Source organism: Rana temporaria, chromosome 5 (assembly GCF_905171775.1).
Source record: "Rana temporaria chromosome 5, aRanTem1.1, whole genome shotgun sequence".
Classification (NCBI taxonomy): Eukaryota; Metazoa; Chordata; class Amphibia; order Anura; family Ranidae; genus Rana; species Rana temporaria.
The window spans coordinates 31,352,323-31,365,576 of NC_053493.1; the positions used below are offsets into that span (position 1 = coordinate 31,352,323).

At 45.0% G+C, this 13,254-nt stretch overlaps 1 protein-coding gene across 2 annotated transcripts in view; it reads left to right on the top strand.

Annotated features, from left to right (window-relative positions):
* LOC120939903 (papilin-like) overlaps positions 1 to 13,254 on the top strand; it is a 56,550-nt gene that overhangs the window by 37,149 nt on the left and 6,147 nt on the right. For both annotated transcript variants that reach the window (XM_040352331.1, XM_040352332.1), the window contains exons 16-18: positions 2,814 to 2,981; positions 9,193 to 9,360; positions 10,543 to 10,707. In XM_040352331.1, the coding sequence (XP_040208265.1) occupies positions 2,814 to 2,981; positions 9,193 to 9,360; positions 10,543 to 10,707 (501 nt within the window). The remainder of the gene's footprint in view (positions 1 to 2,813; positions 2,982 to 9,192; positions 9,361 to 10,542; positions 10,708 to 13,254) is intronic.

Below are 13,254 nucleotides of genomic sequence, written 5' to 3' on the forward strand. Positions count from 1 at the left end.
CAACGTTTTTAAACCCGCGCATGCCCAGAAGCTAGTTATGAAGCTAGCTTCAATGAAAAAAAGTGGTGAACGTAACCTCGCTTTGCTAGAGCATTGTGAAAAAACGATGGTGTGTAGGCAACTTCGTCTTTGAAAATTGAAGTTTCAAAAACGTCGTTTTTTACTTCACAGAAAATGTCGTTTTTTTTCATCACATAAAGTGATGGTGTGTACAGGGCCGTCTTTACCGCAGGGCAAATGGGGCAGGTGCCCTGGGCCCTGTCACTGTTGGGGGCCCAAAGCAACCCCCTTTGATGGCAACCCCCCTTTTTTTAATAGATTTTTTTTTATATATTTTTATTTTATTTTTTATTAAAGGGCCAATTTTTTTTTAGAGGTCTGGGGGTCCCCAGGGGCCTGTAGTTCCCCAGGGCCCCGGATGACAACCCCCCTTTTTTTATAAAAAATTTTTTTTTTTATATATTTCTTAAATTTTTAAATATATATATATATATATATATATATATATATATATATATATATATATATATATATATATATATATATATATATATATATATATATTATAAATGTTATTATTATTATTATTATTATTATTATTAAAGGACCCAGAGGTCCCCAGGGCCCCGGATGGCAACCCCCCTTTTTTTTATAAAAAACATTTTTTTTTATATTATTGTATTTCTTTTTATATATATATATATATATATATATTTTATTATTAAAGGGCTCAGAGGTCCCCAGGGCCCCATGTGGCAAACACCCTTTATATTTTTATAAATGTTTATTTTTTTATTTTTGTTTATATATTTTTTTTTTATTAAAGGGCCCAGAGGTCCCCAGGGCCCTGGATGGCAACCCCTCCTTTTTTTTTTTTTATAAATGTTTCTTTTTTATATATGGAATAAAGGGGGGGGGGTTTCAAATTTGGGACTTTAAATGAGGTGGTTAGTAAACCACCTCCATCCCTGGTTGTATAATAAAAAAGAAAGAGAGAGCGGGACTTTAAATGAAGCATGTGCAGGGATCAGATTACAATGGATAGGGGGAAAATAATAAATCTGGAATAAGTTATTAATTTCAAGACTTTCATATAATGCACCGTCAATGACTATATTGCATTATTAAAGAAATTTGGTAAACATATATATATATACTTGACAGAAAAAGCTAGGGTATTTAATATAGAAAAAAGGGGTTTTTTTTTTATATATATTTTTTTCTTTTTTATTAAAGGGCCCAGAGGTCCCGGATGGCAACCCCCTTTTTTTTGTAATTTATTTTTATTAAAAAAAAAATTATTAAAGGGCCCAGAGGTCCCCAGGGCCCCAGATGGCAACCCCCTTTTTAAAATATATTTTTTATATATATTTTTTATTTCTTTTTTTCTTTTTATTAAAGGGCCCAGAGGTCCCCAGGGCCTGGATGGCTACATCCCTTTTTTTATATATATTTTTCTTTATTTCTTTCTTTATTTCTTTTTTTGTAAAGGGCCCCCCGCTTCTAAATTCGCAGCAGCCCCCCCCCCCCTGCTTCTCAATTTCAGGCGGCAGCACCCCCCCATCCCGGTTCTCTGCTCCAGGGGGCCCATGCCTGAAGCTGTGTAAGTGGCCCCATAATTCCTGCCGCCCGTTAAGCCCCTGTGCTGCCCACAAATCAGGCTGAAAATCATCAGCGGCACGCAGCCAGTGACAGTACTGCTTCCCTTCCCAGTGTTTTAAAATGTACAGCACCCCTGGCTTCCCTTTAGACGTGCACTTCTCCCTTCCTGCCACTGGGTGCTGCTTGTATATAAAAGTGAATTAGAATGTGATTTTATAACATCCCCAGTTTGCTCTTCCCGAGGCTGACTTCTTCATGTCCTGCTCCTCAAGGTATGTCACTGTTTGCTAATCTATATTGTAAATAGAAGTTTTCTGTAGAGTGTGCCCAAAGTCTTTATAATATTTGATGATTCACTGCAGGTCTGGTCAGTTTTTTAAAAAGTTCCTCTATTTTACACATGGCATGGCATGGGGGTCACAGCACCGTCTGTCCATTCTGCTTTAGCACCATGGGACCCCATGCCATGCCATGTGTAAAATAGAGGAACTCTTTAAATCACAGACCAGACCTGCAGTCCAGGCTGAGTAAGGCCGGAGAGCACATGGCATTACTGTCTGTATTTAACTGCTTGATGGGCTTATTTTGGGCCTGACTGGTTCACATGTATGTGTTTTGGCGGCCCACATTTGCGCAGGCACAGCAGCCCATTCATTTGAATGGGCCGCCATGCCTGCGTTTCCTGCAAAGAAAAGCGCATGCCTCATGTAATAGGCTGTGCACACGGCACGCCTATGCCCATCAAGCACTGAAATACAGCACTGTCTGTCCATTCTGCTGTCTGCTGTGACTTATCTGCAGTTCCCGCACTGTCAAACTTGCTGCATTTTTAGACGTTTAGGTCACGCTTTTAAAAACACAGTGCGTTTGTGTGTGCAAGAACTGCAGGTAAGTAGCATGGTGCAAAAGCAGAATGGATTTCAAGGCAACTGTATTTTTAAAATGCTGAATGCACCTTTTTTCTGCAGGAAACTAAGGCATGGCGGCCCATTCAAATCAATGGGCTGCTGTACCTGCACAAATGAGGACCGCCAAAACATACATGTGAACCAGCCAGGCCCAAAATAAGCTGGAGGGGGGCCCAAAAAAAATGTTTGCCCAGGGCCCAAACCATATTAAAAACGGCCCTGGGTGTGTATGCGGCATAATAGTTATCATCAATTATGTTTTCCATTGCTGTTCAATGTTTAGAGTTTTGTTTTGTTTTCCAGAAAGAATCTGTGCCTTGCCTGCAGAAGTCGGTCCATGTAATGGGTACTTCCCACGCTATTACCATAATAAACATACAGGGACTTGCGAGACTTTCATCTATGGTGGTTGTAGAGGAAACCAAAACAATTTTGAAACTTGGGAAGCCTGTCAGAGCAGATGTAAACCAGGTATTTTTTCTGTTCCTCATAATTGATTCATTAGTTATTCATTAGTAGTATATCCAGGCTAGATGCGATTTATCTGTGAAGTTATAGCAGTCTGGATGATATCACATAATAGCTATTGCCATTGCTATTTGATATTTATAGTTTTTAATGTTTTTTTTCCAGCTGAAGTGTCAGGGAAGGTTCCCCCTGCTGGTGTTACTGCCTGGTATTTGGTGTGCAGTACTGTGGCCCACCACCAGGTGTCTCCCGACAGTCTTGGACTGTCGGGGGAGTTCTTCCCTGGTGGTGCTATGTTATCCTTGGGCTGCAGTACTGGCGTCCACCAGCGGGGCGTTCTTGGCAGTATGGAGCATACAGCCCTTCCTGCGTTCAGGTGTGACCTGAATGCAATCAGCACGCCTCTATAAATACCCGGCGTGTGTAATCACTCCTCGCCCTGGTATCGTCATACCTCCTGGACCTGAGCCTGTTTTCTGACCCTGCTATCTGGACTCTGTTTCTGTTCCCCATCCTGAGCTTATCCTGGACCCGTTCTTCCCTTTGCCTGTTTACATTGGTTCCTGTTCCCTCTTGGATTCCTGCCCTGCAGCCTGTCCATCCATCCGCTCCCTGATCCACTGTGTTCCCATCCTCACCCATCTACTGACCTCCCATGTGTATGACCTCGGCTTGGCTCGTTTATGAATACGGTATTCCCCTTTATTTGTACATACTGTTTGTCGTTTTATTGTGCACTGGTGGTTCACACATTTGTAAATAAACACCTTTTATTTCACTACTCACCTTGTTTGGTTCCTCTGTGCGGTCACACAGTCTGATCTACCAGCATTCCTGACATGAAGTCTGTGACTTGCCTAAAAAAGTCAGTCCATGTAGGGGCCAAATGCTGCGCTATTATTATTAAGGAGAAGGTACTTGCAAGACCTTCATCTGTGGTGATTTTCCTACTAAAGCCAGCCATAGATGGATTGAAATTTTAATCCATGTATGGGCAGGCTGGTTGTACTGAAGTTGATTGATAGATGGGTTGTACTGGAGTCAATCGATCGGGTTATTTTCATACGATCGTGGCCGGTTGCTCTAGCTGCCAGCACTGATCATTGTATTGTGACAGCGGGGGAAACCTTGTGCTGTCAGAATACAATAGGGCAGCGGGAGGGATTTCTCCATCAGCACTGACCCGTGGTTGAAGGAAAGAAAATAGTATAATCTAGGTCCAGCCTAAAGAAGCAAAATAAGCGTTTGTTCTGTGCATCATTAGGGGGAGAACCCCTTGGGGATTCCAGGATGGAGAAGGATCTAGGGGCCCTAGTAGAAGACAGACTGAACAATAGCATGCAGCTACCAAGGCCAAGCAAGCCAGAATATTAACATACATTAAAAAAGGGAGTTTACTCCAGAGATAAAACGATAATCCTGCCACTTTATAAACCTCTGGTTCGGAGTATTTCGTCCAGGACTGGTCACCAGTCCTCAGAAGGGATGTGATGGAGCTGGAGAGAGTCTAGAGAGGGCAACTAAATTATCCACTTCCGAACCGCCCGCCGGAGTTTTACGTCGGTACTTTGAAGAGGAATACCATTGTTATGGCAGCAGATAGCTACCATAACCCCGTTATCCTCTTCTTCAGCAGGCGGTCTGCTTCAAGATAAAAGTGGTCTCTGTCGCGGATTCGCCGCAAGATCACTTTTATCGGGAGAGGGCCTCCCCTCCCGCCGCTCTCCAGTGCCCTCCGCCGCTTACCAGAGCCACCAGCAGCATCCTCTCCCTGGCTTGGCATGTAGATACAGTAGGTGCACGCGATATTGTGTCAATCTCGCTCCCTTTCTCGGTGAGATTGAGCACCTACGAGCCCCATCGCGGGAGCCACCGCCGAGCTGGCCAGCCGCGATGGAGACAAAGCCGTCATAGAAGCGACGGGAGATCCGACTTGGATTCCCGCCAATTCTACACGTGTGCGGCGTTTGTTATGAATCCTGAGGGGGAAGTCCCCGCCGGATTTTAAATAAAAATTCGGCATGGGTTCCCCCCTCAGGAGCATACCGGGCCCTTAGGTCTGTTATGGGTTGTAAGGAGAGCACCCCCTACGCCGAAAAAATGGCGTAGGGGGGGTCCCCCTACAATCCATACCAGACCCTTATCCAAAGCACGCTACCCGGCCGGTCAGGAAGGGAGTGGGGACGAGCGAGCGGCCCCCCCCTCCTGAGCCGTACCGGGCTGCATGCCCTCAACATGGGGGGGTTGGGTGCTCTGGGGCAGGGGGGCGCACTGCGGCCCCCCCACCCCAGAGCACCCTGTCCCCATGTTGATGAGGACAGGGCCCCTTCCCGACAACCCTGGCCGTTGGTTGTCGGGGTATGCGGGCGGGAGGCTTATCGGAATCTGGGAGCCCCCTTTAATAAGGGGGCCCCCAGATACCGGCCCCCCACCCTAAGTGAATGAGTATGGGGTACATCGTACCCATTCACCTGCAAGAAAAGTGGTAAAAACACAAATAAACCACACAGGGTATTAAAATATTGTATTAGTCTGTTCCGGAGGCCTCCCCTGTCTTCTTTAGCTCTTTTACCAGGGGAGGCTTCTTCTTCCGATTTCCGGGGGTCTTCTCCTGCTCTCCGGGGTCTTCACCGCTCTTCTGTGACGTCTTCTCCGCTCCGGGGGGTCTTCTCAGCTCTTCTGTGACGTCTTCTCCGCTCCGGGGGTCTTCTCAGCTCTGGGGGGGTCTTCTTCTATATTCGCCGCTCTCCGCTCTTGACTCGGCGCACCCCGGTTCTTCCTCCCGCTGTCCGGTTCCTTCTCCTTCAGGGCTGGCCGCCGCTATACTGGCGGCGGTCAGTCCGCTCTTCTGTAACGTCATCTTCTTCTCTTCTCATCTTCCGTCTTCTCCAGATGTTGACACGCCGGCCGGCTCTTCTCGCTGCAATGACGTGTGCCCGGCTTGCGTCGGATTTATATAGGCCTCACAGTCCCATCATGCTCCGGTAGGTACCACGTGGGTAGGTATCACATGGGTAGGTACCAGAGCATGATGGGACTGTGAGGCCTATATAAATCCGACGCAAGCCGGGCACACGTCATTGCAGCGAGAAGAGCCGGCCGGCGTGTCAACATCTGGAGAAGACGGAAGACGAGAAGAGAAGAAGATGACGTTACAGAAGAGCGGACTGACCGCCGCCAGTATAGCGGCGGCCAGCCCTGAAGGAGAAGGAACCGGACAGCGGGAGGAAGAACCGGGGTGCGCCGAGTCAAGAGCGGAGAGCGGCGAATATAGAAGAAGACCCCCCCAGAGCTGAGAAGACCCCCGGAGTGGAGAAGACGTCACAGAAGAGCTGAGAAGACCCCCCGGAGCGGAGAAGACGTCACAGAAGAGCGGTGAAGACCCCGGAGAGCAGGAGAAGACCCCCGGAAATCGGAAGAAGAAGCCTCCCCTGGTAAAAGAGCTAAAGAAGACAGGGGAGGCCTCCGGAGCAGACTAATAAAATATTTTAATACCCTGTGTGGTTTATTTGTGTTTTTACCACTTTTCTTGCAGGTGAATGGGTAGGGGTACGATGTACCCCATACTCATTCACTTAGGGTGGGGGGCCGGTATCTGGGGGCCCCTTATTAAAGGGGGCTCCCAGATTCCGATAAGCCTCCCGCCCGCATACCCCGACAACCAACGGCCAGGGTTGTCGGGAAGGGGCCCTGTCCTCATCAACATGGGGACAGGGTGCTCTGGGGTGGGGGGGCCGCAGTGCGCCCCCCTGCCCCAGAGCACCCAACCCCCCCATGTTGAGGGCATGCAGCCCGGTACGGCTCAGGAGGGGGGGGGGCGCTCGCTCGTCCCCACTCCCTTCCTGACCGGCCGGGTAGCGCGCTTTGGATAAGGGTCTGGTATGGATTGTAGGGGGACCCCCCTACGCCGTTTTTTCGGCATAGGGGGTGCTCTCCTTACAACCCATAACAGACCTAAGGGCCCGGTATGCTCCTGAGGGGGGAACCCATGCCGAATTTTTATTTAAAATCCGGTGGGGACTTCCCCCTCAGGATTCATAACAAACGCCGCACACGTGTAGAATTGGCGGGAATCCAAGTCGGATCTCCCGTCGCTTCTATGACGCGCTTGCTGGGATGTGCTGTCACTATTCCAGTGAGTGCGAGATGTCGGCGAGATGTCGGCACCATGTCGCCGAGAATCAGCGCGATGCTGTCGTGCTAAAACACAATATCACAAACACCTACTGTAAGTGAAGGGAAGATGGCCCCCACCCATCTCCATATCATTACAGGGCGGAAGCAACTTCAAAACGTCACTTCCGCCCAATGCTCTTAAAGGGACATTCAAATGTTTTTATTTTTTTCAAATTACATTTTTTTTTATTGCATTTCAGTGTAAATATGTCTTTTTGACCCCAGATCTCATATTTAAGAGGTCCTGTCATGCTTTTTTTTTCTATTACAAGGGATGTTTACATTCCTTGTAACAGGAATAAAAGTGACACTTTTAAAAAAAAGAACAGTGTAAAAATGTCAAATAAAAGGTAAAATAAATAATAAGAAAAAAAAAATAAAAAATGTAAACGCGCCCCGTCCCACAGAGATCGCGTGCAAAATTTAACGCATACGTGAGTAGCGCCTGCATATGAAAACGATGTTCATACTACACATGTGAGGTATCGCCGCAATCGTTAGAGTGAAAGCAATAATTTTAGCCTTAGACCTCATCTGTAACTTAAAACCTATAGAATTTTTTAAACGTCACCCAAGGAGATTCGAAGGGTAAAAGTTTGTCTCCATTCCACGAGCGAGCACAACTTTGAAGCTTGACATGTTGAGTATCAATTTACTTGGCGTAACATCATCTTTCACAAAATTGGGCTAACTTTACTGTTGTCTTATTTTTTTAATTAAAAAAAGTGTTTTTTTTTTTTCCAAAAAAGTCTGCTTGTAAGACCGCTGTGCAAATATGCTGTGACAAAAAGTATTGCAAAGACCGCCATTTTATTTTCTAGGGTGTTAGAAAAAAATAATAATGATGTTTGGGGGTTCTAGGTAACTTTATAGCAAAATAAACAGTTTTTAACTTGTAAACACCAAATCTCAGAAAGAGGCTCGGCCCTTAAGTGGTTAATAAAGGGACTGGAGGACTGGAGGGACTGGAGGACCAATTATGAAGAACAACTATACGCGCTAAATTTATTTTCCCTGGAGAAGAGATGCTTGAGAGGAGATGTGATAGCAATATACAAATATCTCAATGGTGATCTCAGTGTAAGTATGAAATGTCTTAGTTCCAGAGAGTGTAAAAGGACACGGTGCCACATGATGAGACTGGAGGAGAATTGGTTTAACCTTAAAGGAACACTAGAGGAAAACATTTTTTTTCGTAAAATAACAAACATGTTATACTTACCTCCACTGTGCAGCTCGTTTTGCACAGAGTGTCCCCGAACCCTATCTTCTGGGGTCCCTCGGCGGCTGTTTCGGCTACTCCTCGCAAGAGCTTTCCACCTTCATGCCAGCTCGCATGGTGGTAAGCTTTTGCGGGCGCGTTCCCGATATACAACGGCGGGCATAGCCGCCGACTGTATCACTCGGCCCCGCCCCCCGGCGCGTTGCGTCATCGGATGTGATTGACAGCAGTGCCAACCAATGGCTGCTCTGTCATCAATTGGTCCAACCTAGCCAATCAACGGCCAGGCTGGGAACCAAAGAGGATGACTGGGACGAACGCGGGGCTTTTGAGGGGTGAGGTAAGTAAAACGGGGATTCGGGGGGGGGGGCGGTACCATCAGATGTTTTTTACACCTTAATGCATAGGATGCATTAAGGTGAAAAAATATTTACCTTTACAACCTCTTTAAGCTGCATACACTGTGAAGGTGGTAAGGATGTGGAACCCCCTTCTACAATCGGTGGTGTCGACAGGAAGTAGGGATAGTTTTAAAAGACTTTTGAATGTGCATCTTAGCAAAAAACAATATACAGGGATATAAGAAATTATTTTCTACATGCAAACACAAACACACACCAACACAGGTGGAACTGGATGGACTATTGTTTTTATTCAACCTTACCAACTATGTAACTATCATTGTATGTTGCTCAATATTATTTAATTAGCGGTGTATCCATCCCCGATGACTTTACAGTACGACCCCAACAGTACATAATTATTATAATTTCCCTTGTTGTTTTATTATCATTAATATATATTTTTTTTTTTCAGGTAGAGTCTGTGACTTGCCTTCAGTTGTTGGTCCATGTAAGGCAATTGAGGAACGCTATTACTATGATAGGGAGACGGGCACTTGCCAGAAATTCCTCTATGGCGGATGTGAAGGAAATGGAAACAACTTTCTTACTCAGGAAGCCTGTGAGAACAAGTGCAAAATAGGTATTTGTTCTGTGCATCATTGTATGTGGCTCAATATTGATTCATTAGTGCTGTATCCATCTATGGATTACACTTTTCAGCGCAACTCTAATGCCGCGTACACGCGGACGGAATTTCCGACCACAAATGTTTGATGGGAGCCTTTTGTCGGAAATTCCGACCATGTGTAGACTCCATCGGACATTTGCTGGGGTAGCAAAACGCTTTCCCTGACTTGTTCATTTCCTGACTTAGTTGGGGTATGCGGTACACTTTGGTGGGGATGGGACAGCCACGCCCATGTGACCTTTGACCTCTGGGGGAGGTCCCTGTTCTAATTCCTGAGTCCTAGCCTTATTCTTCAATGGGAAACCCTAACCCCAACCCTAACCCTACCCCCACCCCTAACCCTACCCCTAACTCTACCCCGACATCAAAAAAATTTGAGAGCTGGTTCTCAAATTTTTCGACAACTAAACTTTTTTGTCGGCAATTCCAAGCGTGTGTACACAATTCAGACGCACAAAATTCCACGCATGCTCGGAATCAAGCCGAAGAGCTGCACTGGCTATTGAAGTTCGTTTTTCTCGGCTCGTCGTACGTGTTGTAAGTCACCGCGTTCTTGACATTCGCAATTTTCCACAACATTTGTGTGACCATGTGTATGCAAGACAAGTTTGAGCAAACATCCGTCGGAAAAAAATTCCATGGTTTTGTTGTCGGAATGTTCAATCGTGTGTACACGGCATAACAGTCAGGGCCGGCCCTACCATGGGACCCGATGGTACCATTGTACCAGGCAGCACTATCAGGGGGGCAGCAAATTTCCTGCCTGCACACCATCCCATTCCACCAGCTCCACTCTCCACTCCACTGTGGGGCTAATTTCCGCCCGACCGCTCCTCTTGTTCTGCTCTCCGCTCCACTGTGGGGTTAATTGCATGAATAGAGCCATAACAGGTCCTTTTTATACTCCTATATACATGTATAGAGCCATGATAGGTCCACTTTAGTTATCATGATATAAAATAATGGATGTGGGGCCATTTTGGTGGGCGTTATTTTTTTTCCGGGGTAGCATTTCATTCTTGGTACCAGGCAGCACAATGTCTTGGGCCGGCACTGATAACAGTCATATGTATCGCCAATTATCCTTTCCATTGCTACTTAGTGATATTTAGATGTTGCTTTTTTCTTCAAAAGGAATCTGTGAGATGTCTCCAGAAACCGGTGACTGTAGAGCGTACACTCAACGCTATTACTATGATCAGGAGACGGGCATTTGCAAGACTTTCATCTATGGTGGTTGTAACGGAAATGAGAACAACTTTCTTTCCGAGGAAGACTGCGAGAACGCGTGCAAATCAGGTATTTTTTCTGTTCATCATTGTGCATTGCTCAATATTGATTCATGACTTGTATATCCACAGTATGACATTGTAAAAGTACACTAGCCATGAGGTTATTACAGTGGTTAGACAACAAAATGGAAAGACTACGTGATTTGCAAGTGTGAAAGTGACGACATGTTTTGCATTAAAAGCGGAATTGATGGAGCATTCTTTTTTTGCCGCTCGGTGATGAGACACCTTGCTAACAGGTGGGAAGCCTCACTTCTGTCATTCACTGTGTGCATTACTCAGGGCCATCTTTAATGTTGAGAAAAAAAATTCTTGGGATCCCCTCATGCAATTTCGCTCTCCACCTGCTCTGAGACATACAACAAATATCAGCTAGACTTTATTGTATCAGATCAGGCAGTGATTGCGATTAGTTGCCAGAGGTTACAGCATATCATTACCACTTACTGACTGGTTGCTAGAGGTTTCAGCACACATTACGGCTCACTGATTAGTTGCTAGAGGTTACAGCACATGATTTCTTCTTGTTTGGTTGCTAGAGATTACTGTACAGTAATACTGCTCACTGACTGGTTGCTAGAGGTTAACCTCCCTGGCTGTATGATTCTTTCAGAAAAAACATGCTAAAAGCGGTACCATTATTTGCAAGGAAATTTGGCATTTTATACTGTAGGCCTGCAATTCTTAGGAATAACTCACTTAAATCTGACCAAATAAGATTCTAATAGGCATCCCGAGTATGACATTTTTTTAAAAACAAAATTATAAATTATAATATAATAAATAATTATAAATAATTATAACAAATAATAATATTATTATAATAAAAAATATTCAATAATGTAATCAAATCAAAATCACTGAAATTTGCTCAGTTGCTCATTATTTTTATTTTTTATGACAAATTTCCCCACAAATCGCTATCGCACAATTCTGCAAGTGATTATAATTTATTATCGCTGTTTTTTAGCTGATCTAAAACTATTTTTGACATAAAGGGACACTTTTGGTTGCTATGGACAATCTACAGTTTGCAGGGAGAAAGAAACGTTTTTATTTTATAAAAGTACATGTAGGGCACTGGGCAGACTACTAGGGACAAGGGGGGTGTGTATTTTTTACATACAGTACTGTAATCTATAAGATTACAGTATACTGTATGTAATGTGTTTGTTTACTTTTTTGAATTTGGCGCCGTTCTCCGTCCCCGTGCGTCGTAACAGAGATCGGCGGCACAGGAGGACGCTGTGTGAATCGAGCGAGGTCCCGCTCGCTCACACAGCGCGGTGGCATCGCTGGATCCAGGGACAAGGTAAGTAAACACTGCCTGTGGATCTAGCGAGGCGAGCCCGAGTCTGACTCGGGGTTACCGCTCGCAGCAGGAAAATCTAACCCCGAGTCAGACTCGGGAATACCGCCACGCAGGTTAAAGCACATCATCTCCTCACTGCAGAGGGTCACGATATACATATGAAAGCCGTCTTTATTTACATCTGAATGCTGCCGGCCTCAGCTATTTACATATAAATCCTGGTGCTATTTACATACGAATGCTCCCGGTATTTACATATGAATGACTGTTATTTACATGTAAACACAGGGTTTGCAGGTGAGCCATCTATACACAACAATAGGGCAGAGCTGGGCAGCGTTAGTTGCAGCACTTCACACTGAGATATCAGGACACAGCACAGGACTTAAACTTCAAGGGACAAGGGAATTTAAACTGGGATAGTTGGCAAGTATGAGGCAGCTGCTTTGGGCGCCACAACAATGATAGGGCAGCTGTCCCTTTTGCCCTGCCTTAAAGACGGCCCTGGCACTACTAGTTATACGGATTAGTGTCAGAGCCAACTGAGCTCCAAAGAGGGCAAACTGTTGGTGCCGCTTAGCCAGTGCCTCTGTGACTGAAGTTGCCAATTAATTTTCTTTCTTCATGGGACTGATGCCGCGTACACATGGTCGTTTTTTGTTATGAAATAAAATGCCTTTTTGAAAAACCTCATTTAAAATGATCGTGTGTGGGCTTCACATCGTTTTCCGTCTTCTGAAAAATGACAAAAAAAAATTCAAACATGCTTCAATTTTTTATGTCGTTTTTAAAAATGACGTTTTTTGAGTCGTAAAAATTGATCGTGTGTGGGCAAAAACGACGTTTTAAACTCGCACATGCCCAGAAGCAAGTTATGAGACGGGAGGTAAAACTACCAATTCATAATGGAGTAAGCACATTCATCACGCTGTAGAAGACAAACAAGCATGAATCGTCTTTTACTAACAAGGAATCAGCTAAAAGCAGCCTCAAGGCGAATAGAACTTCCCCTTTAGAGTGCCGTCACTTTGTTCATCATTTTTCATAAACGATGGTGTGTGGGAAACATCATTTTAAATGATGAAGTTGGAAAAATTTAGTTTTTTTCATGATGAAAAATGAAAAAAAAATTCATGACAAAAAGTGATCGTGTGTACAGGGAATCAGATTCACTTTTGCAGCAGTCACAGTTCTGCACAATGTCCTTTTGTTTCTTTGGGTCAGCTGACCATATGCTTATCA